The sequence below is a fragment of the Fusarium graminearum genome, chromosome 3 (genome assembly GCF_000240135.3).
Source record: "Fusarium graminearum PH-1 chromosome 3, whole genome shotgun sequence".
In the NCBI taxonomy this organism is placed as follows: Eukaryota; Fungi; Ascomycota; class Sordariomycetes; order Hypocreales; family Nectriaceae; genus Fusarium; species Fusarium graminearum.
This window is the reverse complement of record NC_026476.1, coordinates 5,798,241-5,823,130: the sequence shown is the minus strand read 5'-3', so window position 1 is coordinate 5,823,130 and position 24,890 is coordinate 5,798,241. Positions and strand designations below refer to the sequence as shown.

Sequence of the window (24,890 nt, the reverse complement as noted above, 5' to 3'; positions counted from 1 at the left end):
AAATTTCTGATTTAAATGTTATGTATGAACTGATTTGCTAATTTCGGCGATTCAAAATGCAAAAAGAAATACACTTCAGACCTTGAAGGCATACAAAGGCAAAAGAAAGGGTCTGGCCGGGGATTGAACCCGGGACCTCTCGCAAGCTATGCATAGGGTTTTCCCTAAGCGAGAATCATACCACTAGACCACCAGACCATTGCAGTATCACGTGATAAGCAAAGTTATAATAAAGTTTTATTAGCATTTCTATGAAGTGGCTTAAAGCGAAAGTTCAGAATAAGGAAGGTTCAACAATGAGAATGGCCGAAAAAGGAATAACAAGGTACCTAGCAGAAATCAAAACTTACTCGTTCCAACTTTCCAGAATTCACCAACTCCATTACCTCCCCATCCATCAATCCTTGGACAAATGCTTCACCGATAACCTGGTATTGATGGCCGTGAGGTCGGACGACAATAGGAGTACTGCAGCCGCACAAGACAGCAATGAGATCTCCAGTTTTAGTCTGTTGACTCTTCGTCCCATAGATGTTGTCCGGAGCCCAACCTATGTAGCCATTGGCAGTAGCCATGAATCTTCGCCTCTGTGATGATCTGTCAAAGCATGAATATACCTCGCTAAAGTCAAATTCCGATGCCTCATCTGGGATCGTGTCGTCGAAGAAGTCCGAGAGTTGGTCATCGCCCAGTTTAAAGCTTGAGTTCACCTCGTGGAAACCTTCCCAACGGAAGTAGTAATCTGATTGCCCAGCCAGCCAACTCCATCCCCTCTTCGAGAATTCTTGTTCGCCTTGTTCAAACGTACGAGGTAAATGGAATATGGCAGCATGGCGAGCAGTGGCTCTCGCGCCCCCAGAAATTCTATCCATCACGAGGGTACAGTACAAAGCCTCCGAAGTCGCACTTCTGTCACCATAGGCGCTGTTCCACCGATGGGGTTGCACGATGGAGGTTTTGTCCAAGTCGAAATACCCCGTTCCCCTTGCAGAAAGCCCAGAGATACTGTCAACAATAAACCCGCTGCATGTAAGTATAGATCCATCGATAGAGAACGTAGCATCGTGTCTGGTGTCTCCACTGGCCTTGTATGGAGTTTGGAACAAAATTTCAGGGCCCAGCCTTGGAAAGAACCGGGTAGGACCCCAAAGCTGATTCTCAGGTCTCGACGATCTGATCCGGCCCTCCCATAACCAGTCCGCAGCCCACGATGGACCTTTTGACGGACCCCACGGGTTTCCATCGCGAATGGGCTCCAGATTACCGTCAACCTCGATGAAGGTTCTCGCTGTGGCAGCATAGACCTGATTCACTGGAAGAGTGTAATCGGGCCGCAGACTGCTGGACACCGGAATAGACATCATTCCAACAAGCCCGTAGACTTTATCCCTTGGATTGGAACACTCAGCATCATTGGCGATGTCAAGTAGTCGTCCAAAACTGGGATACTGTCCGCCCTTTTCTTCGCGTTCACTCAAGATCGAGAGGTCTTGATAGACTAGGTGAATACCCATGACTGACCAAGCTGGCCCGTTCTTTTTTGTCACCGCCAAGCGCTCCCTTACAAGCAGCTCATCCTTCACGAGCCACAGATTCTCCTCGAGAAAGGCAAGGCCAGAACAAAAAGATACCCAGTCGATAGATGCACATCCGCATCGAATCCATGTAGCGGAGGCACCCATAATCATCTCTTGTATGATCCATAGACGAGACCAATAGGGTCGCTCCATTAGGTCATGGAGTGCCAACCAGCAGCCTTTCCCAAGAAACTCTGGTTCCCTCCTTAGGCAAGATTCGATTTGACTACCAGAGTTTGTTTTGCTGAGATCGGCAAAGTCGCGGATGAGCTGAATAGCTGAGTCGCTTTGAAAGCTCGGTTCGCCTAACCACGCAACCACCGACCATGCATCGCCATATATGTGGCGCATCTTCCGTAATTGTCGTGCACGCTCGTCCATGTCTTGTTGGTTAATACAGATGGCGTCGACCCAAAGCTTGTAGCCATCCTCAAACTCTCCATCCTGGACAAATGCCGAGAGAGCCTTGGCGAGATTGGTCGTCACTCGCCTACGTTTGTTATTGATCGCAATAATAGTAGTATCTTTCTCATCACCCCATACATAGGAGAGAGCGGCGTAGTCCCCCCATGTAAAACGGTAATGACTTGGTGGCGGGTGCTTCGAGTGTAAGCGTTTTAGGGGTGCCAAACCTGCAAGTTCGGGTTCTAGACGACTTTGTTTCCACTCAGACGTAGTGCTCCTGAGACTTGAATTGACAGTGACAGTGGAAAAGAGAAAGGTCTTGTGTTGTGGAGTGAACGCTCGGAGGGAGTATGTCCCCAACGTACAATGAGGAATTCCAGTGCTGCGTGACTTTGGTAGGAGTGTGAGAAGTCGGATCTCGTCGGTTGCTTCGTTCAAAGGCTCATAAAGAGGACTCGTTTTTGAAATCATGATAGGGAAAATAAAGAAGACCGAATACAGTGCAATAGACAGCGAATATGCGATCTAGAATACAGGTCAACCATGTGGTGATAACATCCCAAGTGCGGGGAGGCCTCAGACGCTGAAAATGGCCCCTGTAAAGAGGCTTAGCTTAGTGGCCAATAAAGGTGTAGAGATTTCTAGGGATATATAAATTTTCAAGTGCGGCTGGGAGCTTAGACAGGGCTGAATTTGTGGTTAGTGGTGGGTTGCTCAATGTCTCAGCTGTTAGGCATACTGAGACTCAGGACGTGGTCTTCGACGCTACGCCACTTGTCTCATACAAACACCACCTTTCGCACCCATGAGGGCACTGGAGCAGGTCAACATTGTTCTTCAACTCGACTTGTAGATAATGTTCGAATAACTCATTTGTTACTACTGCAATTGAATATCCGAAGTATCGTTTCCAATCCCTGAAATCTAAACTTTAGAACCGACTTGCCCACTCCGTCTTTGTCCTACAATTGAAATCCAGGTTTTAACTCCCAGTCATACAAGAACCGCACACCAACACCATCTTCACTCAACAGCCCCTTGACCCCAACTTTAATCTCTTCTTCCGGTACCAAGTCAATAGCATTGTCATCAAACATAACTTCATCGCCATTCTGGTCTTGTGTGCTCAACACGACACCCTTTACGGGAGCGTTTGAACTTATGACCACTGCAGCGCCACCGTCGACCACTTTTGTCGTAACTTTCAACTCGGAGGATATGCGCATGAATTTAAGCGGCTCTGGCCAGCTAACCCATCTTGCAAGGTTCTGTTCAGATGCGGGATCAATCAGATAGGCGACGACAACAGTCTCCTCAAAGTTTGGAATGTCCATGTTCGCGACAAGTTCAGTTGTTTGGTTGGCTTTGAGGGTATATTCCTTCTTGTCGTATGTGCTAGGCAAATCCACCGAGTTTCCGGTTTCCACGTCGAATGCCTTTAGCTCCAGCGTCACAGTTCGCTCATGAAGCTCACCGTTCACCGCCCACACATCAAGTTTTGCCTTTTCATCAAGGAATCCAGTTGTGATATAAGGTGGCTTCGCAGTAACGACGCGCTCCGTCCCAACCACCGTCTTTGCCAATGCTCTCTTTGTGATGTAGTAAGCCGGCTTCGGGTTCAAATCGACATCGACAAGTGCCCAGCTTGTCCCAGGCCAGATATCGTTCAGCTGCCAGACCAGAACTCCGGCACAATATTCTTGACCGGGACCTCTAAACTCTCTTCGCCAGCAATTGTATGCGTACGCCATCGCTTCAGCTTGGAGGAATTGCGTGCAGTATACAAAGTCCTCAAGTGGATTCATTCTGAAACGATAGTTCTCTCCCATGTACATCGGGTACCGCCTCTGGTGACCTGGGCCTTTATCATGGGCATCAAAGGTTCGCGATTGTGCATGGCGTTCCTTTGGATCGGTGATGGCGCGGTGCAATGTGCTCAGACTGGGCGCTGACTCAAAACCGAACTCAGAAATGAAGCGTGAAGTAAAAGCCTTGTAGTCTTGATATGGTGATAGTTTGCCATGCCAAACGTCCCAGCAATGTGTGTCGCCTACTGTAGTGTCATTTGCGATGCTTCCCCCAAACGGTGAGCTGATCCAATATGGCACGTCGGTTCCCGTAGCTGCGACAACAGCAGGCAAAGTGCGTTCGTATATCTCACGGGCAGGGAATGTAGTCTTGTCCCATGGACCAGTTGTGTCATTCCAGTCAACATCCCAACAGCGATCTTGATCAGCGCACATATAATCCTCATTATTCCCGCACCAAAGGACGAGCGATGGATGGTGTCCCACACGCTGGACTTGTTGCTCCGCTTCGTTCTTGACGTTTGCGACAAAGCCTGGTGACGCAGGGTAGTTCCCGCAGGCGAACAAAAAGTCCTGCCAAACTAGAATTCCTTCACGATCACAAATGTCGTAAAACATGTCATCCTCAACGATTCCACCACCCCAAACTCGGATCATAGATTGATTTCCTTCCTTTGCTAGACGAATCCATTGTTCGTATTTCTGTCTTGTGACTCGTGGGAGCATAAAGTCGGCGGGAATCCAGCAAGACCCACCCGAGAAGAGACGGATGTTGTTGATTTCGAAGATAAAAGAAGTGCCCTCTTGGTCTTCCAGAGCATGCTGGAGCAGACGCAGTCTTCTAATCCCGATGGACTTGGCTGCCGTGTCACCCGGGATGATTGCTTTCACCACATACAGACTCTGCTTGCCATACATAAATGGATACCATAACTTGGGGTTTTCGATCATGAAATGTGTCTCAAATGATCCGTTCGATGACAGCTCGACCTCTTTTTCGGCGACTGTGTCTCCGGTCTCCTCATCAGATACCTGAACAGAGACGTGATCAATGCCATTGGCATTTTCGACCTGTCCTTTGACAGTGACTTCGACTGAAGAGAGATCCTCGGCCACATTCTGGGTGACCCAAAGGTTATTGACTCTCGACTCGTAGACTTCGAAGTAGACAGGTTTCCATGGCCCACACGTGTTCACAGCCGGACCCCAGTCCCAGCCCCAGTGGTATTGAGCTTTCCTGACAAAGAGTCGTTCAGATCCTCCAAAATTGACGGCACGACCAGTGGGCAGTCTCTTGTACCCGATTATAGCGCGTTTCGCGCGACCATAAGCTGGAGCAGCTCTGAATCTCAATTCAAGGACTGCCGAGTCTTGCGTGTTTCCCAGAATATTTGTCACATCAACCCGATGAGATACATGCATGTTATCGCTGAAAAGGATGTGTTCATCATTCAGATACACATCGACGATGGTGTCAAGACCTTCGAAAACGAGAACTGCTCGCTCCGAGGGTTTCAGGCTGACCGGCCCGACTTTTGTGGTGCGGTAAGTCCAATCGGTATCATTCACCCACAGACACTTGAGCTCATTGATGTCGATGTATGGGTCTGGAATGAGATTGTGGTGCATGAGATCAATGTGGGCAACAGTGGGAAATTGCGCAGTAGGCAGATATGACGAAGCGGGTTTGTTACTCAGAGGGCAGGAGTTTTTGAACTCCCAACCCTCGTCGATGTCAATTCTCTGCACCATCATTACTTCTGGGAAGCAGTTGCAAGTTTGCAGAATCTCGTAGCGGGGATGTATGAAGGACTCTGAATGCCGATATTTGAGCATCAAGCATCCTCTTGCGGGGTCAAAAGTAACACAAATGCAGTTGTCTGTATCGCAAAGAAACAGGATTTGAAGTGGCTACTGCGACGTCAGACAGCGAATAGGATAAATAGGATATGGGGTAAGTGATACATATGACAGTTTGTTGGGGGTAATTGACGGTATCTCCGCAGTAACAATATGCAGAACAAGAAGTACCTAGCTTCCTACCCCTGCCACCTCAGTCCGAACAAGGGAATGGCTACAACTGTGAATTTGAAGCGAAAAACAAGACATCATTTTGAACAAATATTATATGTAGACTGATGAGTATTATTTTGAATGAAAGGTGAAACATACAATCCATATGAAACCACCAATTGCTACATCACCAATGCTCAAAAGACATATTCAAAGTCCAAGCTCCGGTCATCCTCCTTTCCGTTGCTGTCTTTACCCATCGCTAGCAATTTCGCTTTCTGACGCATGCGATATTTGAGAAGGCCATAGATAATCCCGACACAGACCAGTGCAATGAGTTCGCCTCCCAAAGAGATGGCATTTCCTTTCACATAGCGAGGAGCGTCCTGAATAGGGTAAATCTGTGATGCGGCCATACCGGAAGCATTTCCGATCGATATGATGGTTGCAATAGCAACAGAGCGCTTGTAATCTGGCTGGACATTGTTCGAGATCCAACTACTAGCTGTCAGTACACGGGCAAGATTGGGAGAGAAGTACAAAGAACATACGTTACCACAAGTGTGTTGAACGAGTAAACTCCACTGCCGACCAAGAACATGGCAAAGAAGCCCAAGCCCTTATGTCCAGTCCCAACCACTATTGCGTAGCCGGCAGCAACTAACAATGGAGAATGGATAAGACATATGGCTCGGCGGTTGAGACGATCGGAAACGTATGTGGTGACTCCAGTGAAGATTGATGCTAAAACGTAGACCGGGATACTAAGGTAGTTGGCTTGGAGAGAGGAGTAACTATTGCCACTGTCAGCAACACCAAGGAAATAACTTGATCGGGCACCTACTTGAGACCCCTCAAGAGAGTAGGCAAAAATGTTCCGAAACCAAATAGTGCAATGGAAGAGCAAAACAATGCAACCGACGCAAGCCAGATCAGAGGGTCAGTAACTGCCATGCCCACCTGCTTCCAGGAAAACTCTTCAGTTTCCTTGAACGGGTTGTTGCGCTCTTTAATAATGTTCATGGTTTCTTTCTCTTCAGCATTGAGAAACCAGGCTGTCTCTGGAGAAGCGGGCAGACTCAACCAGCAAGCCGCTCCAATAACAAGCGATATAGCACCTTCAATGATGAAAAGCCACCGCCAGGCAGAGAATCCGTGTCTCGTCCCCATGCTCTGAATACCATACGCAATCAATCCTCCCAGCGCCCCGGAAAGCGCAATTGACACGTAAAGAACGGCCATGCGTTTACCTTGGCAAGCTGGAGGGTAGATTTGCGAGACGACAAACATGAGAGACGGAAACAGGCCGGCTTCAAAGAACCCCAGAAGGACTCTCAATGCGACGACTTCGCCATAGCTGTTTACGAAACCGGTGCCCACGGTAATGGCACTCCAGCTCACGATGGCGATGGCAAGGACACGACCGGGGCCGAACTTCTTCACTGCCAGAACCCAGGGTGTTTCGAAGATGACGTACGAGATGTAGAAGTACATTGACACGTCGTTGAATTGAGTCCCGTGCATTCCTGTATCTTCCTCGAAGCCAAAGACGCGGGCGTTCCCTGCAGCATTTTGTTAGTGGTGGTTAGTTAAGACGTTGCGGTCAAGTTACCTATGTTTGTTCGATCAAGGTAAGCAAACAAAACCAAAAGCGACATCTGAGGCATGACAAACATGTCGAACTTCGAGAGGACTTTGCGTTCAGCATCATTGCTTGTTTCACTGACTTGGCCAACATGTTGGTCGAGTTGCTCTTGTTGCAGTTCTTTTTTCTCTGAAGTCTCCATGGTTGCTGTATTCGACACGAATGGCACGAGATCTAAACAGTATGTCGGAGAGAAAAGCAGAGTTATATTAGATGAGGGTCCGTTAACGGCTTCAACTACCAGGGGTATCAAGTATCAGACCAGATGAGACCGGAGTTATCAGTTGAATGGTTCATTGGCGCCGTCTTATCCACCCCCGCATTTGACGCGATGCAAAGCCGAAGCGAGAGATGATGAACCTGGCCAACAGAGCAGGATATATATTTCCGATTGTGACGTTATTGAGGGGGAAGATAACATGACATGATAACAGTGATAAGACTGTCTCTTCCCAGATGTCGTGAAACCATCAAGTCCTGTTTATTTCACGCTTTTAGTATCATTCTTGATGTCATGTCGCCTCTAGTCTCTCAATGCAGAGATAAACGGATATCTTTGCTATCTCGGGGCATTCGGAGTGATTCGGAGGATTAGGAGCCGGAGCAAGGGCACTACGGCACGGTTCTCCATATGTAGCAAGCAACCAAAATGATCGACTGTTGGATATCCTCAATGGGACTGGTGTCATGTCCGCTGATGGCCGACCGGCAATAGCGAAGAACTGATATCTATTAAGTTGATCAATCGTCGAATCACGACAGTCGGATACCGAACTTTCAATTGAAGAGTAAATTCAGAGGTTTGGCTCGTTGGGTCTGCTACTTTCTCCTGTCTCCCAATATCCACCAATCGTACCTCAACCAATCTTGGAACTACTAACACTCCTCAAACTCAAGAACAAACCCTTTTTTCTAGGCATTACCAATAAAGAGATATGAGACGAACAGTAATATGCCAATGGTTAACAGTATGAATATAATAGTAGTCAAGTCGATCAAGCCACAGGGCTCAAGAATACCTGAACCTTGTATCAAGATATAAGCTCTGAACAGATTGCGAAAACTCCCTCCTCGTTCAAAATAGAGCAACAAAAAAAAACATGGAACACGATCAAACAAACAATGGAAGAAGCGCAAGAACAAAACATGACCATGGACTCGCTTAGCGTACCGTCGCTAAGGATTAGCAACGTTATTCTGACAGGACCCAAAGGGACCCTACTGAGACAGGCATGGCTCGTATTACTCTTAGCGACTCTGACCAGCTGGTCCGAGACTGGTTCATGGGCTACGCAACGTCCCTCGGTTGCCGCAACAGCGAAAGGGTAATCCGACTGAGGAAACGCAGAAACCAGACATCATTTGCCGACCGACCGCGACTCAACTTCACCGTGAATTCATCACCAGGTCTCGATGACTTTCTTTTGTCATTGGAAAGGTATGCTAGGGTCGATAACGTACTTGAATCGCTTTTAACAGATAAATTAGGCACTACACCAGTGGCGAGTTTGCTGATGCTGTCATAACTTGCAAAGGCCAAGTCTTCAACATCCACAGTCGTCTTGTCAGCTCATTCCAAGTACTTTGCGAAGGCACTGGGCGGAAATTGGAAGGTTTGTATCGTCATAAATCTCGTGAGTTAGCTACTGAAATTATACAGGAGTCGATCGAACGAAAAATCGAGATTAAAGACTTTGATCCGATTATCGTGGCAGCAATGCTTTGTTTCGTCTATACCTTTGACTACGACGAACCCAGCGATGATAAATCAATGCTATTTCATGCAGAGGTCTACAAAGTTGCCAACATGTACGACATACCGGCGCTCAAGGAGTGTTCGAAGAAAAAGTTTGCTTCTGCTATGAATGCTGACTGGAACACGGACGACTTTCCGTATGCAATCAGCGAAGTCTACAAGAACACTCCCTTGGAAGACGGGGGACTTCGTGACTTGACCGTGGCGATCACACGAGAGCATATCAAGACACTCATCGGGCGCGACGATTTCTCTAGACTTCTCAGAAAAACTGCTGATTTTTCAGCTGATTTGATACCTTTCCTATGTGGTGGCACCAGCGGAGATGGAATCCAAATGGCACACGGGCACCCGCAAGGTCGAGATGTATGCCCCAACTGTTTGCAACCAAAACGGATTGTTTTGGATGCAGCTCATTTTGGTGCGGGTTATATTAATGCGCTTCCGCGATGTTACTGTACGTAATTACAGATACAGCAGCTATCGCTTGGTCCATAACGATAGACATTTATAGCTAAAGAGACAAACATTTACCACCATGCTAAATTCACACATCTTATCATCAGCCTATATCATAGTGATGGAAAATTCTGTTACAAAAGTGCAATTTCTTTCAAACAGTGAATCCACCTAAAAGAAGAATTCTAACGTCTCCGTACTTTTAGTCCCTGATGATCAACTGATGTCGATAAGCTGTAGATCTGGTCGTCAAATGCTGTCGTAGGCACCCACTTATGTACTTCGTGATCTGACATTCCACCGTTCGAAACAGCCTGTACAACAACACTGGTCTCGGGAGACACGATCTGCGACACAGTCTGCCAGGCGTTACCCAGCATAGATAATTTCGTTGAAGCGAGAAACATCCAAACTGTAACAAACGTGAGAGCCAGGTGTGTGACAACGAGCGCCAAGACGATGATGAGTCCCGTCCACTGAGAAGGAATAATAACACGTTTAACGTTGACTGTTGTAATTGACTGATCTCTTGTCCAGTATGGCAGCATATCGTGGAAAATCATTTGGGCGAAGCGAGTGAACAAGGCTTGGACAGCGATTGCTGGGTCGCCAGTGTCTTTCAGGATTGTCTGTACCAGATATGAATGCTCAGGGTGGGCCGGCCAAAACAGAGATGATTCCAAATAGCCCATGAGAGCGTCATTGTTGAAAGTCCAGCCACCCGCGATGTGGTAGTCGAAAAGACTCGTGCGCATCATATCATAGATGGCGGCATTCACAACGTCGGCATCCTCGTTAGACAAGTCCTGAGGATCCGAATTAACTTTGAGATCCAGCACACCTCGCGCCTCGAGATCTAGTGAAGAAGCCCCTATACCCAATTGCTCAAGAAACTGTGTTTCGTTTTCGGACTTGACTTCCAAATCCCTGTATCTTGCTTGTGACTTTGGCTCTGCTAAAACTGCTCTTCCTTTCATCGTCACGTTGTACAGAAGTGGCATGTTGAGAGCAGTGAAGCAGACGCTAGCTTTGAGAACTTCAGTGCCATTTGTATCAATAGCAGCCGTCCAAGGACCTTCTTTGACAGATTTGGGCATTTGAAGGCCATTCATTGATCCAACTTTAGCCCAGTCCTCGTCTGATCCTGTCCATTGCGGGATGGCGACATTGAGGTTCAGCGTTGAGCTGGCGTTCAGAAGAAGGACTGGTTGGAATGCATAGGGACGACCGGATAGCGGGTCCTGTAGGCTCTGATTGATAGCACTGATGTCAAGATTGGTGAAGCCGCAGAGCGACAAAGCCCAGTTCTCTGACATCTTATCCCAATAGTTGTTGAGGCGACATGATATCCGAGCCACTTGACTGCCGTTGATCCTGGGGCCTAACCCCCAACTAGTCGACGTATCAATTTCGGCAAGCAGATAAAGACCCTCTGTAACACGACTACTTGTGCGTATGTATTCGAGCGTGGCGTTCTTTAGGTCTGGCGCAACACATGCTGTCCTGCTGTTTGTGACAATGACAGGTCCATCGTAATATTCAAGAGACGTTCTGTCATCAACATTGTCAAACGGAAGCGGGGCGAGATAGATGTCACCCGTATCCGATACATGCTCCAGTGTAGTGTCGTTAACGCTAGCAGAGGGACGAGTCTCGGCAAATCGCCAATGCGCTTGCGGTTTGGACTGCCAGTAGGAAGTGCCAGAAGTGTCTGCCATAATCTGATGGACATCAATTCCCAAAGCTATCGATCTCGTGGTGCTTGGTGCAGCGATCTGAACGAGTTTGAAGTCGAATAGAAGGATGGTGGATGTGAGAGTCATTCCGAGGCCAACCACGAAAGACAGTAGCGGGATGAGCCAATGTGATAACACAGCTTTCTTCTGATGGGATGTTCTGTGACAGGCGATCATAAAGATCTCCCATGGGCTTGCACTGCCCACGAAGGCTCGGGACATGGACAGACTCGCGAGATCTGAGAGACGCGTCCCGGTTGTCTCGAGGATAGTGGCTGCCATTGCAGCAGCCAGCAGACCAATCTGGAAGCCCATTGCTACTCGGATTGCAGCTGAACAGAGAGTCACGGCTCGCGCTGCATAGCCTTCAAAAACAATACTGTCCCAAACCTCTGGTCGCGGAAGTCTCTGTCTGGCAAGAGAAGCGCCGTACCAGATGTAGACAAGAAATGCACAAGACGCCAGCATGATGACTGTGCCTAGGCCAATAATCCACCATCCAAAGTAGCCGACTCTCCGTTTCCATGGCTGACGTTGTAGTGTTCGCGGTTGGGGGTTCGTCGATGTATATTGTTGCATGGGATTTTGGTGGACAGGATAGGAATTTAGTTCGGCGGCAGCAGCAGCAGGTGCTTGCTTCTCAGCGTTGTAGACTCCATAGTCGGAGGGATGGTGGGGATGGCTGGGAGGACGGTAGGCTGTATACCCTTGATGAACGGCTGAGTCTTGCTCGTCTACGTTGTAGACTTGGCTATACTGAGCCATCAGGGCGACTTCTGGGTTTCGTTGACTAGAAGTTTCAGAGAGTGGGAGAAGAAAGAGCGGCAGCAGCGTTTATTAACGTGTGGGGGATGGGGAGTCACAGGCTCTGCGGACTAGTCTATCTGTTGAGAACTGAATGTCTCGAACATCAAAGACCTAGATTTGTTGTTCTGGACAGGACTAATAATAATGGGCTTGACGCCACAGACAGGGGTGAAGCCAGCTGTGTCTCCATTCTTGATGATGCTGCCATTCAAGTCCCAAGTTGATTGATAACAGGCACTTCCAGTCTTGTTGTCTTTGTGCTTTCATTATCATTTGTGCGTGAATGTTTATTGTGATCCACGACAAACACCATACTTGGGTTGAGGAATCGGATAATATCGTGACAACAGAGTTAAAGGCTGGAATTTTACCGCTACAGCGCCACTATTTTAAGCTTCTTTTAAGAAACTGCACCATGCCTTACACTAGACCTGGTTATCTCACTGTGCCACCCACTTTTGATGTTCAGCCAGCCACCTATTATCTTCTTCAAGCAGACCACTGTCGTTCTGGTCGTCTCTGCTACACAAGGAAGCTCGGAATGGTTGATGGGCGTTCAAATGATCTCCCTGGTTTATTAGACATGCAGGAATGGTGGATGTTGCTGCTGTTGGTGATGCTCTGTTCCATGTGTAGCGTCTATTGATATCTCCGTCTAGCGACGGAGACCTGGTACCAAGACCTTGGCAAGCATTCTGGCATCCAGTGCGGTTAGCTCGTTAAGTATTCGTACTGAGACAGATCAACCGAGACCTGTATATAGTGGCTTTGTTTCTTTCCGGCTTAGTTTGACAGCTTGAGACGCAATGGGGACGGGGCAACCAATGCTGTGATCTTTTCATCATAGCCAATTCCGCAAGTGACGATATCCACACCATGTAAAGAAAACTTGTTGGGGAGTGAGTTAAACATAATTTATACGTCTAGATCTATCTCTATTACAACGTGAATATATACTTTGAATCAGAAATATGCAACAATTCGCGCTGAAGAGGTCTGGCTTTAGGTGATTCATGACAACTGAGCTCGACATCCTTTTAGCTAGATCTCGCAAGTGATCAAGCTCGAATTTGTCATGCGTACCGAGTCTCGAGCCACGCCCTTATGTCTCCTCGGGGATAGGCACAGATTTCCCACGCACAAGAGAAACGCTATCAACAAAGAAGTTGTACATTGAGCCCTGCGTAATAACACCCTCAATACAAAGATCCGTCGAGTCAATGCTTGGGCCAGTATACTGGAAGGTGTCGGAGTATTGATGCCACTGATTATCCCAATCCACTCCTTGGGATGACGAAGATACACCATCGATGGTAAGTTGAACAAAGTTGACGAAAGGGCTGCAATCGAGGTCTTCTTGTTCTCCAGAGTCAAAATAAGTACAAGTCTGTCTGACATGGGCTGCGAAAGTGTACTCGTAGCCCTGCTGAATTTCGACGCGTTGGCAGATTTTGGCGGTGTTTCCGCTGTACGGCCCTGGGAGTTTGCTGTAGGATGTAAGCGGAGAACTAGAATACAGGGAATGTTGGTAATACATACGCGCACTGGTTCTTTTCATAACAGTCGCTGCTCTTGGCGAGAACTGCTGTGGTTCCTGTAGACTCCCACGGGTCAAGGGTAGGATCTTCGAAATTGCCGTTTGGTGGACTCTGCACGCTCTGAGCAGGAGATGTCGTGGTGGTAGCTGAGTCTTCGGTTGTGCTAGTTGGGACTTCGGCGACAGAGGTTGTAACCTCAATCGTTGATGTCTCAAAACCTGAACTTGATACCGTTACGGAAGACTCGACGGCGCTGTCAGACTCAGTGACGATCGTTGTCTCTTCAGTGGTCGCGCCAGTAGTAGTCTTTACGATCTCGGTAGTTGCGGATCCTGCAGATGTTGCAGTCTCTGTTTCGCTGGTCCATGACGATGTTGCTGTCGTTGATTGAGGGTGAGGAGCACAAGCCTAAAACTGGAATGAGTTTTGGTGATAACCATTTGTCCTGGGGTACGTACGCGAGCGGCGCAGAGGCCAGCGCTGAGAATTAGAGACCCGAGGGTAGTTTGAACACGCATCGTGACAGATTTACAATGGTAACGAGCGACAGTAAATGTAGTAAAGAGCGAATGAAGAGAAGAAATTAAAGGGATGGGAAAGCAGAATTATTATTTATTTTATTGAGCGACGTTTTGGTCGAAAGCTGAACAGGCGAGTTGGAACTATCGATTCAAACCAGCGCTAATTGAACAGAAACAGTTAGTGAATTTAATAGTCTCTGTCTTTTTACAGGGGCTCTAATATCCACAGGGGCAGCTAGACGCTATATCGGTCTCTCATAAAGTGAGAGTCTTCCAACGTTCTTCCCCACGACCTACTATTTACATGAACGAATCCTCGGCTTCCTTAAACTTTACAATGATTTCCCTGGTAGCTTCCAATGGTAGCGCTTCAACTGTACGTCCCATATTGCCCGTCATCGTCTCAGCCATACAGAGTGCATTGTATATAGCCTCTTCTGTAGCATCCGCTGTTGCTTCAAAGAGGCCATTGATAGTTTGGTTATCCGTCGCTTCCATGTTGATGAGCCCAGGCTTGAACGGATCAACGGCCCTGTGCTGGCCCGTAACTGTCTGCACGGGTATCTCAGTAGCTGTGGAAAAAGCAAGAAATAAATCTCCAGAAGGGTTGTGAGCATAGCTGCCCACGCGTGCAAGGCCCATGGTCGCGCGCTTGGCCAACCGCTGGAGCTGACCAGGAAGAAGCGGCGCATCCGTCGCGATGATCACGATGATGGACCCATCCTTTTTGTCTTTTGCCTCATCGTACTCTTTATCATGCGCTGCGGCGGCGGTATTGTTTGCATTTCTCTTTTGCAGGATCCGTCCAACTGGGACACCTGATATGTGCAGATGCTGGAGTCTCCCATAGTTGGCCTGGACAAGTGCGGCAACAGTATAAGATGTGTCGTTCTCCCCGACCACAATTCTACTGCTGGTACCAGTGCCGCCTTTCCACCCTTGACACATCATGCCTGTCCCGCCGCCCACGTTCCCTTCGGCAATCTGTTCCTCAGAAGCATTAGTGATGCCATCCACAACGTGTTCCGGCGTCACAGCAAAATGTCTCAAATCGTTCAAGTGCCCGTCAAATGTCTCAGCGACGACTGGTAGCAGGAACCAATCAACACCCTGCTCACCTTGCCCGTAATGCTTGATTGCGTACTTGTAGATGCCGGTATAGCATGGTCCCACGGCGAAGCTATTGGTTATGAGGATAGGCGTGTGTAAGAGACCGCTTTCTTCGATCCAGTGTGTCCCAGTCATTTCTCCCGATCCATTGAGGCGGAAGACACCAGCGTGGCAGGCTTTATGAAACCAGTCTTTCCGAGGGAGGATAGTCGTTAATCCCGTGTTGATTTGCCCGCTCTCATCGCGGATAGTGGTCGTATGGGCAAGGACACCAGGTACGTCTGTGATGCCATTCTTAGGACCTGGTGAATAAGCACCAAGATATGCCTCTGGTATAACATCGCGGAGCCTGCCGCGGGTTTGCTTCTGAGAAATACTGGCTGTCATTTCTTGAGCCATGAGTATTCTGTTGCTTTCTTGTCGGAACTCGTTGGGTCAGTCTCCAACTCTTCAAAACAAGATGATGATTGCTCTGCTAATTTATGAAGCGGGGTTGGGAAGAGAGACAGAATATTTACTTTATAAGTTTCTCATTGTCGACAATGAGTCACGCCGTCTTACTTATCTCCGCTAATCTTGTTCTTCACAGTCCAAAAAGGAAGGTATTAAGATGTTCATTTAATGAAGCCCTGCAACTCAGATATACAGAAGCAATTAGTGTTGCGGCTAAAACGAAATCGCCACATTAATCCAAAGCAGATTTCTGACTTTATTGGGCAGAATGCATCAAATCCTTTATATGTGCAGATTACGATGAAGCCTTTCAGTTTAGGGTATGTTGTGGATTTAACGGCGGAAGGTTCCTAGTGGAAGAAGAACGATTCTACAACAGACTTAGGATATTACACAGCTTGTTTTTAATACCACTGACCAGTTAGCTCGACGTCTCTCAACACGTTTACCAGTACGAAAATTGAAAAGACACCACGTCTTGCTTCTTGTTTGTCTTTTTCAGTAAGCTCGTCGTTCACCTCAACTTGATGGACAGCCAGTGGTGAGGTAACCCTAGACCAATGCTCGCCTTGCTAAGAAGCATCAAAGGAGATTCGGGCCATGCCAGATGTGGTTAGGTGTAATTTCCTTATCGTGGTACCGAAGTCGCTGTATCCATAAGCTTATTGTGTCACGTAAACTCCTCGATGAAGGTATGGAATTGTACAGATAGTTTGAAGATGAAACTCTTCGACTGATTCAGAAGATACATTCTACAGTGACATCTTGAAGCACGCCACTCTTATATCCGTCTGTTTCTCGGCTGCTATCTTGATGCATGATCCAGCACCCCCACGAGGAACCCTGCATGAACTGACACGTCTCCCCATGTCAAGTAATGTCAATCAGCTAATCACAATTAACAAGACCCTCTTTAATTACATCTCATTCGTTCGTTTATCATCCAGAATTGCGGATTTACCGACCCCCCAATTGAAAGAGTATGTATCCCCTGACCGAAAATTCTCAACTTATTCCCTGCGTTTATACTTTTTCTCTTTTCTCTTCCCTTTTCTACGAAAACTAAACGCTATATACGCCCCCGAAACTTAAAAAAAAATCATAACTACGGGGGATATCCCGTCCTTTGTCACCCATAATGTCAACACCTCCTGCAGCGGCTGCAACAAGCCCAAAGAGTGAAAAAAGCCCCGCAAAGAATAGGACCAAAAGTCCCTCAAAGAGCCCCTCAAAGAGCCCTTCACAGCCGCCGCAGACGAATGTGGCAGAGACCGGTGTTTTGGAACCTGAGCATTGGCAACAGCTTGCTGCTGAGGTGAGATTTGACCTGTAAAATAGCATAATATTATGAATGCTGTATAGACTTGTGACGATACTAACGATAATAAAGGACGAGAATGCCGATGATGATGATGCTCATTCGTTAAGCGAGGAGAGTCTTAATTCTTCTACAGCTTCTGTTACCTCCAGTATCTTTGAGTATCGCAAGCTTCATGGCAGAACATACCATCGGGAAATTGGCAGTGCACAGTATTGGTAAAATATTCTTTTACTTGTGCATCTTGAACATGGGCTTACTGGACTAGGGCTGCCAATGATGAGCGACAAAGTGAATTGCTCGACATCAAGTAAGTTGAACTAAATCTAACATAGACAAGTCACTACTAACAGTTATAAGCCATCACTGTCTCACCCTTGGCATTGGAGGAAAGCTTCACCTCGCGCCTATCGATACAGAGAAAATCACAGTAAGTCTGGGGTGAGACATAGCTGTAGATTGATCAGAAAGCTAACGAACTGCTTAGAAAGCTCTTGACATCGGAACTGGTACCGGTATGTAGACCATGATGCCATTGAGTTACCAAAAGCTAATCACGACTTTTCCCGACCGACAGGCATTTGGGCTTTGTAAGTTTTACACTCCTTCTTGTGACGTTATATACTAATTCCATGACAGAGACTTTGCTGATGAACATCCCAACATTCAAGTGATCGGCACTGATGTTTCTCCCATTCAACCCTCTTGGGTCTCACCAAACGTGCAATTGTTAGTTATCTATCGCAAGACCTCAACTCTCTTCCACCAAACTGACTTATCACCGTAGTGAAATCGAAGATTGCACCCAAGAGTGGACTTTTGCACCTGACTCGGCTGACTACATTCACATTCGCTGGCTCGTCGGTGCCATCCCTGATTGGTACAGGTTCTTCAGCGAAGCTTACAAGACTTGCAAGCCCGGCGGTTGGGTTGAGACATTCGAACCCTCCGGTATCATCACCAGCGACGATGACACGGTCAAGGAAAACTCGGCTCTAGACCAGTGGGGCAAGATCTTTATTGAAGGAGGCAAGAAGTTGGGCTCAAGCTTTACAATTTACGAGGATGAGATCCAGCGGAAGGCCATGGAAGCTGCTGGCTTTGTTGACATTCAGTCATTTGAGTACAAGGTAAATGTCACGCTTCTAGGGAGGCAACAAGAACTAACAGTTTATGACAGACCCCTATTGGAGGATGGCCAAAAGATCCAGCAATGAAAGAGTTGGGTCAATTTGCCAAGATGGCTTTCCTTGCTGATCCTGAAGGCTTCGTCCTTTTCGTCGCCAACACCATTGGTTGGAGCGAGTCCGAGATTCAGGTCTTTCTTGCGCATGCTCGTAGAGAGATTAATTCGGGCAAGCATCATCCTTACTATAAGCAGCGTGTTGTCTGGGGTCGCAAGCCCGAATAGTAATCGAGTATGGTCTCTACTGTCTATATATACGGATCTTCTGCAATGGAAATCGGTACGAAAGCAGCAAAGCTGTTATAACAGCAGTCCTAGCAATAGTGAGCTTAGTGGCTTGAAATATTTTCTCCAATTCTTGAACATCAATATAAAAATGACCGTCGTTGGCAAGTTACACGTCGTTTATTAAACTTTGTCCTGTAATGCTACCACCGAGGCACGATGGTCACTTATCTTGGGCCGAGGAACTAGAACACCAACGCTAAACTTGATTTATTCCGCGGGACGACGATCCGATGTCCGCGACAAGGATCTCCTCCGTCGAGATTGCGGGGGTTTCAGTCGACTTCTACCGATGCATGATACTTAAACGGCACCCCGCATCCGCCTTGTTTGTCTTTCGCAGCATCAATTGACTTCCGAACATCAATCGACATCATGATTTACAAGTCTGAGAACCCAGAGATCTTTTGTAAGCACATACGGGCAAACAGCTCCTGTAGCTTCAACTAACAACTACCCAGTTTCATCCAAGCAGACAGTATGGTCTTGGCTTTTTGACTCCAAGACATTTGGGTCTGGGGACAACGCTCCAGGCTTTACCGATGCCATCACCAAGAAACATATTAGCTACGGGTTGCTGAGAGATTATGCGACTTCGTTGTCTTCAGTCCTTGTCGCTCAGTATGGGCTGAAGCAGAATGACACTGTCATTGTTTACGGCAGGAACTCAATCTGGTGGCCTGTTGCTACTCTTTCTACTGTTCGCGTTGGCGGTGTAGCTTGCGGAGTTTCTCCAGACTACACCATTGACGAGCTCGCTTACAGCCTCAAGACTAGCCAGTCGAAAATCATGTTTGCTACTGTTGACAACATCGACAATGCTCAGGCCGCAGCTGCCAAAGTTGGGATTCCTAAAGAGAATGTGATTCTGTTGGAAGGTTCCGCCAAGGGTTGCGCGAGCATACAAACACTCCTAGAGAAGTCACACAATGTCGCAGAAGTGCCTGCATTCCAAATCCCCGCGGAAAAAACCAACGCCGAAGTTTGCACATTTCTTTGTTTCAGCAGCGGTACCACCGGTCTTCCGAAAGCGGTCATGATATCGCACGCCAATATTATTTCCCAATGTCTTCAGGTGGCGGACCTCACGCTCGCTAGCCATAGTAGAATTCTGGCAGCCTTGCCTTTCTATCACATCACCGGCATCGTACATCAACTGCACTTTCCAATCTTCCTCAACGCCAACGTCTACGTTTTGGCAAAGTTTACGCTCGACACGCTACTACAGACGGCTTCGGAGAACAAGATCAAGGAACTCCTGCTTGTACCTCCCATCATTATCAGACTGGTCCGAGACCCCAAGTTGGTGGCAAAGTATGACTTGTCTCATGTTCAACGCTTTTCGTCTGGAGCGGCGCCTTTGTCGCGAGAGATCCTTACCTTGCTTGAGAAGGCCTTCCCCGGAACTGGATTCAAGCAGGGTTATGGCATGACCGAGTCATGCTCCTGTATTGTCGCCCATCCGCCAGGAAAGTATGCTTACAAGTATGCTGACCGTGTAGGTACTCTGGTGGGATCGACGGAACTTCGAATTGTTGATATTGAAACCGGCAAGGACTGCGAGGTCAACAAGCCAGGTGAAATTTGGGCTCGTGGGCCACAGATGGCTATGGGTTATCTCAACAACCCAAAGGCAACGCAGGATACCTTTGACAAGGATGGGTTCCTACACACTGGTGACATAGGATATATCAACGAAGAGGGCTTTCTCGCTATCACCGACAGACTAAAGGAGATGATCAAAGTCAAGGGGATTGGCGTTGCTCCAGCCGAACTTGAGAACCTCCTTCAAGGACAACCTCAGGTTGATGATGTCGCTGTCTGCGGTATTCCTGATGAACGCGCTGGTGAGCGGCCCAAGGCCTTTGTGGTGCTCAAAGCGTCGCATGCCTCAAGACCTGTCGAAGCAGCAAGGGAGATCTTCGAGAATGTCAAGAAAGAGACGGCGCGACATAAGTGGCTTGAGGAGATTGAGATTGTTTCTGCTATACCGAAAAGTCCAGCTGGAAAGATTCTCAGGCGCAAGCTGCAGGATAAATCTGTCAGTGACAGTAAGAATGTCATTGTTAAGGATACTAGAGTTGTAGCAAAGCTTTAGATAGAGCGTAGACCATTATTTAGTTAAACCACTGTAGAGATTGACTGAACCTGAGCTACTTTCTGCAATTTAGTTGAACTAGTCATTATTCTAATGGATTCTTGATTCTAAAAGCCTTTATCTGGGGTTAACGCTAGAATCTTCACTGATGTCATTGACAGAACTATGCAACTTACAAGGATCGACTATAAACCCACAAGTTCACAGATGCATCCTGAGGTGCCTAGTAGGATTGATGTGCCGGGGGATCATCCACCAACTGGGCCGAGGAGTTACATTCCAAGTGTTCGGTACGTGCACTCATTAAGTAGAGCGAGATATAAACGAAGCAGGAACGAGGTAGGACCGAGACATGAACCACATCACTGACATCTCTCGGTAAGTTACGTCGCGTTTCCCCACACAGTATTCCTCTTATTTCGGTATAGCTAATCCAAATATAGTACATGAACTACCTTATTCAGAAACCAGTTGTCTGCCAAGTGCCGGAGAACCGTCGCTTTGGGTTGCTGTCTAATTTAGTTTGAACGGAGTAGGGAGACGCCAAGGGTGTGTCTCGCTGACAACTAACCCGAGGTGCGAGATTGGAAATCAACATATAACAATGACTTCTTGTACAGTTGTGGCTACAGGCTCTCAACCAACACACCGACTGATCAATTGGATAACATGCGTCTATCCAGATGCCAGTTGCTTACCTCTACGGCCGCCGTTGGCGTAGTCGTTGGGCAATCTATCCTCCCATCGTCAAATCATGACAGCACCATCAAGGGGTTCGAAGCTCCCGCAATGGAGTATCGCCCCAGATTCAGATACTGGTAAGGAATCCGTCCGACTTCACGAAGCACGAAACATTTTTCTTATATCTCCCATCAAAAAGGCTCCCAGATGCAGATGTCGACCACGATATTCTCAAAAACGACATTCAGGACCTCAAGAAACTAGGCGCCGGCGGTCTAGAATTTGTCCCATTTTACAACTACGGCTTCGGCGGCGTGAACGATTCCAAACTAGAAACCTATGCCTTTGGTAGCCCTGCATTCAAGAATGTTCTGCAAATTGCGCTTGAAGCTACCAAGGCGAATGGCTTGTCGATTGATGTGGCCCTCGGTGCTAGCCAAGGTCAAGGTGTTCCCTCGAAGCCACTCACCCCTGGTCTTGCCGTGCAGCTTGTCTACGGTAAGACTTCTGTTAAAGGAGGAGCCAAGTTCGACGGGGCCTTGCCCGCAGCCGATATCAACTGGAATGAGAATCTGGGCTATATCCATCCCCAGGAGAAATTTGGCGGCAACCGTCTGATTGGAGTTTCCGCGGCTGCTGTTGCTTCTAGTAAGTCATTTCCATCACCCGACACGAATATCATACTCACATTCTGTGTAGAGAACGTCTCAGGTGACAATACATACGTCTCCCTCCATGAGAAGTCACTTGTCGACCTTACCAAGCATGTCAAGGACGGAAAGATCACATGGACTGCGCCAACCGATCACAAAGAGTATGTGCTATTTGCACACTACGAGCGCTACACCAACCAGAGATCCGCAGATGGTGTGCCCACCAGTGTAATCGCAAACGGCTCCTGGGTAACAGACCATTTCAGTGCCACAGGTGCAAAGCTAGCGGCTCAATTCTGGGAGAAGAACCTACTTTCTACTCAGATTCGCCAGCTACTGAAAGAGGTCGGCAAGCACAGTAAGTTGATGAACGTTTATTTTTGACTATTTTAACGTGAGAACAGCTTGGGAGGATAGTATGGAGATTCAGGCTTCACTCTATTGGTCTCCAGGTTTCCTTGATAACTTCAAGACTAAGCGTGGATACAACGTGATCAAGTATCTTCCATTACTATTTCACAAGTCTACGTCTTTCCAGGCTGCTCGCGCCCCTTACAACACCACTTTCATCCTTGACAACATTCCAGACAATGGACAAAGCAAGTATCTCCAGGACTATCGTACGACCTTGAATGAAGGCTACCAAGAGTATTTGCAAGAATTTGAGAACTGGGCTGAATCTCTGGGTCTATCACACTCATGCCAGGTTGGATATGGCGTTCCTTTGGACGTGGTAAGTATTTACACATCTCACCTTCATTGAACATCCCTGACTAGTTACTAGCTCGCCGATGTTCCCATCGTTTCTGTCCCCGAGCTCGAGTCTTTGGGCTTCTTGACGCCTGATCAGATGTCTCAGTTTGTCGGTCCCGCGCACTTGGGACGTCGCAACATCATCTCCACAGAAATTGGGGCCGTCTCAGCCGGAGCTTACAGTCAGACTATCCCCTCCCTCGTCAACCTCTTTCACGAAGCATTCGCAGGCGGTGTCAACGCCATGATGATTCACGGAATGACATACACTGGACAACAACTCGGATCTACCTGGCCTGGATTCACACCATTCCAGTTCATCTACACCGAAATGTGGAGCCCCAAGCAACCAGCTTGGAACTACATGTCAGCGATGATCGACTACACTGCCAGAAACCAATTTGTATTGCAGAAGGGAGTTCCGAAGAAGGATCTGGTCTTTTACCTGTACAAGAATCCCTATGGCATGGAGGACCAGTATAACGGCACCGATCTTCGTACTCGTGGTAAGTACATGATAACTATAATAAGAGACCCTTTGCTAACATCAAGTTCTCCAGGCTTTACCTATGAGTACCTGTCGCCGGCCAACTCTGGCTCAAAGGCCCTCAAGGTCTCCAACAAGGTATTGGACCCTTCTGGTGCTGAGTACCGCGCTCTTGTACTCGACCAGCAACACTTCATCACTGCCGAGGCAGCGCAAAAGCTTGTCGAGTTGGCCGATGCAGGGCTCCCAATCGTCGTCATTGGAAGTCTCCCCAACACCACCATCGGAAGCAACGGGCAGGATATTGTGTCTAAGAGTGTCGCAAAGCTCCAAGGATCCAAGCACTCCAACGTCGCCTTCATCAAATCATCTGATGATCTATTTGGCGCACTCGACAAGCTTTCTGTCCAGCCACGAGTCAAGACGGGCTCCGAAGCTGCGGGGAACCTGTACACCGTGTGGAGGTCAGACAAGGGCTCGGACTATCTTTTCCTCGTCAACCAAGGGTCTTCGGCAACTTTTGAAATCACGGCTGAAGTTGAACAGGGCAAGGTCCCTTACAGACTCAACGCATGGACAGGACAGCAAGTTGCTATGGTATCTTTCAAGCCGTCCTCGGGCAAGGTCACCTTCGAAGTATCTTTGAAGAAAGACCAGACGGCGATTATTGCGTTCACCAGTAAGAAGTCAAAGACAAGTATTGTCTCACAGTCTAAGAATGTCATCGATACTTCCTATGACTCTACTGGCGATGGTCTCACTGTTGTATTGGGAGATACCAAAGCAGCGTCCTTGACTCTATCGAATGGACAAACCAAGAAGGTTCCCGCCATGAGTAGTAGCGACAAGAAGAAGCTCCTCAACATCGACATCAGTAACTGGAACTTGACTCTTGAATCTTGGGTTCCTGGTCCTGACGAGACAAAGTCAGCCTCTATCAAGAAAGCGATGAACCTAGGCATTCAGAAGACATTGAAGCCCTGGTCTGAGATCTCTGGAGCGCAAAATGTATCAGGAGTCGGTACATACACAACCACCTTCCAGGTCCCACAAGTCCCAAGCAAGGATTCCATCGTCGTACTGCAATTTGGTCCCGTGCTCAACACCATTCAAGCATGGGTCAACGACAAGCAGCTTCCAGCGATTGACATTTACGACGCTCAAGTCGATGTATCGGATTATCTTGTTTCTGGATCCAACACTATCCGGGTTGAAGTGGCATCTACTCTGTTCAATGCGGTCAAGGCAAGAGTGAATTATGTCAAGGCGAATGGTATCGGCCCAGCTGCACCTGCCCTGTATACTTCTGCAGATTGGCAAAAGCATGGCCTGGTTGGACCGGTGTCTTTGAAGTCTCTGCGAAAGGTCAATTTGTAACAGGGATGGTATAGATAAGTTTTAGTTGGTATGGGGGAGAGACAGAAGAAACTTCAAATACATGTAACTTGGTCTTCGTAGTAAATAGGGATTAGTATAGTTTAGTTTATATATACATTGCGTCTGCTCATTCCTTTATTCACCAGTCAAGTTCATCGACTGTCGTTACAGTTGACCATATAACAAATACGAAACAAATCGTACATAGCATACGTATAGGAAAG

The 24,890-nt window shown here is 47.6% G+C and overlaps 10 protein-coding genes and 1 non-coding gene across 11 annotated transcripts; 4 read left to right on the top strand and 7 right to left on the bottom strand.

Annotated features, from left to right (window-relative positions):
* Positions 1-108: 108 nt before the first annotated feature.
* On the bottom strand, positions 109-198 carry FGSG_20776. The gene has a single exon. It is a non-coding gene; the product is annotated as a tRNA-Pro (tRNA).
* Positions 199-240: 42 nt separating this feature from the next.
* Positions 241-2,453, bottom strand: FGSG_13862 (uncharacterized protein; the record flags this gene model as incomplete). The annotated part of the gene is made up of 4 exons (XM_011326989.1): positions 241-249; positions 351-721; positions 809-2,209; positions 2,348-2,453. The coding sequence occupies 4 exons, from the start codon at positions 2,451-2,453 to the stop codon at positions 241-243; spliced, it is 1,887 nt and encodes a 628-aa protein (XP_011325291.1).
* Positions 2,454-2,913: 460 nt separating this feature from the next.
* FGSG_13861 (uncharacterized protein) lies at positions 2,914-5,545 on the bottom strand (the record flags this gene model as incomplete). Its single annotated transcript, XM_011326988.1, has 2 exons — positions 2,914-2,944; positions 2,982-5,545. 2 exons carry the CDS (start codon positions 5,543-5,545, stop codon positions 2,914-2,916), a joined length of 2,595 nt encoding a protein of 864 aa, XP_011325290.1.
* A 455-nt stretch (positions 5,546-6,000) lies between these two features.
* Positions 6,001-7,590, bottom strand: FGSG_11069 (uncharacterized protein; the record flags this gene model as incomplete). Its single annotated transcript, XM_011326987.1, has 4 exons — positions 6,001-6,301; positions 6,355-6,597; positions 6,648-7,365; positions 7,416-7,590. The coding sequence occupies 4 exons, from the start codon at positions 7,588-7,590 to the stop codon at positions 6,001-6,003; spliced, it is 1,437 nt and encodes a 478-aa protein (XP_011325289.1).
* Positions 7,591-8,680: 1,090 nt separating this feature from the next.
* On the top strand, positions 8,681-9,722 carry FGSG_11070 (uncharacterized protein; the record flags this gene model as incomplete). The annotated part of the gene is made up of 4 exons (XM_011326986.1): positions 8,681-8,886; positions 8,937-9,027; positions 9,109-9,625; positions 9,676-9,722. 4 exons carry the CDS (start codon positions 8,681-8,683, stop codon positions 9,720-9,722), a joined length of 861 nt encoding a protein of 286 aa, XP_011325288.1.
* Positions 9,723-9,848: 126 nt separating this feature from the next.
* On the bottom strand, positions 9,849-12,164 carry FGSG_11071 (uncharacterized protein; the record flags this gene model as incomplete). Its single annotated transcript, XM_011326985.1, has 1 exon — positions 9,849-12,164. One exon carries the CDS (start codon positions 12,162-12,164, stop codon positions 9,849-9,851), a length of 2,316 nt encoding a protein of 771 aa, XP_011325287.1.
* Positions 12,165-13,308: 1,144 nt separating this feature from the next.
* FGSG_11072 (uncharacterized protein) lies at positions 13,309-14,262 on the bottom strand (the record flags this gene model as incomplete). The annotated part of the gene is made up of 3 exons (XM_011326984.1): positions 13,309-13,693; positions 13,746-14,152; positions 14,203-14,262. 3 exons carry the CDS (start codon positions 14,260-14,262, stop codon positions 13,309-13,311), a joined length of 852 nt encoding a protein of 283 aa, XP_011325286.1.
* Positions 14,263-14,565: 303 nt separating this feature from the next.
* FGSG_11073 (uncharacterized protein) lies at positions 14,566-15,762 on the bottom strand (the record flags this gene model as incomplete). Its single annotated transcript, XM_011326983.1, has 1 exon — positions 14,566-15,762. The coding sequence occupies one exon, from the start codon at positions 15,760-15,762 to the stop codon at positions 14,566-14,568; it is 1,197 nt and encodes a 398-aa protein (XP_011325285.1).
* A 1,204-nt stretch (positions 15,763-16,966) lies between these two features.
* On the top strand, positions 16,967-18,557 carry FGSG_11074 (uncharacterized protein; the record flags this gene model as incomplete). Its single annotated transcript, XM_011326982.1, has 9 exons — positions 16,967-17,143; positions 17,219-17,364; positions 17,415-17,456; positions 17,507-17,576; positions 17,634-17,661; positions 17,724-17,736; positions 17,786-17,875; positions 17,934-18,276; positions 18,327-18,557. 9 exons carry the CDS (start codon positions 16,967-16,969, stop codon positions 18,555-18,557), a joined length of 1,140 nt encoding a protein of 379 aa, XP_011325284.1.
* Positions 18,558-18,992: 435 nt separating this feature from the next.
* Positions 18,993-20,715, top strand: FGSG_13860 (uncharacterized protein; the record flags this gene model as incomplete). The annotated part of the gene is made up of 2 exons (XM_011326981.1): positions 18,993-19,026; positions 19,079-20,715. The coding sequence occupies 2 exons, from the start codon at positions 18,993-18,995 to the stop codon at positions 20,713-20,715; spliced, it is 1,671 nt and encodes a 556-aa protein (XP_011325283.1).
* Positions 20,716-21,504: 789 nt separating this feature from the next.
* FGSG_13859 (uncharacterized protein) lies at positions 21,505-24,666 on the top strand (the record flags this gene model as incomplete). The annotated part of the gene is made up of 6 exons (XM_011326980.1): positions 21,505-21,533; positions 21,596-22,044; positions 22,096-22,407; positions 22,454-22,782; positions 22,834-23,308; positions 23,363-24,666. 6 exons carry the CDS (start codon positions 21,505-21,507, stop codon positions 24,664-24,666), a joined length of 2,898 nt encoding a protein of 965 aa, XP_011325282.1.
* Between the last annotated feature and the right edge of the window lie 224 nt (positions 24,667-24,890).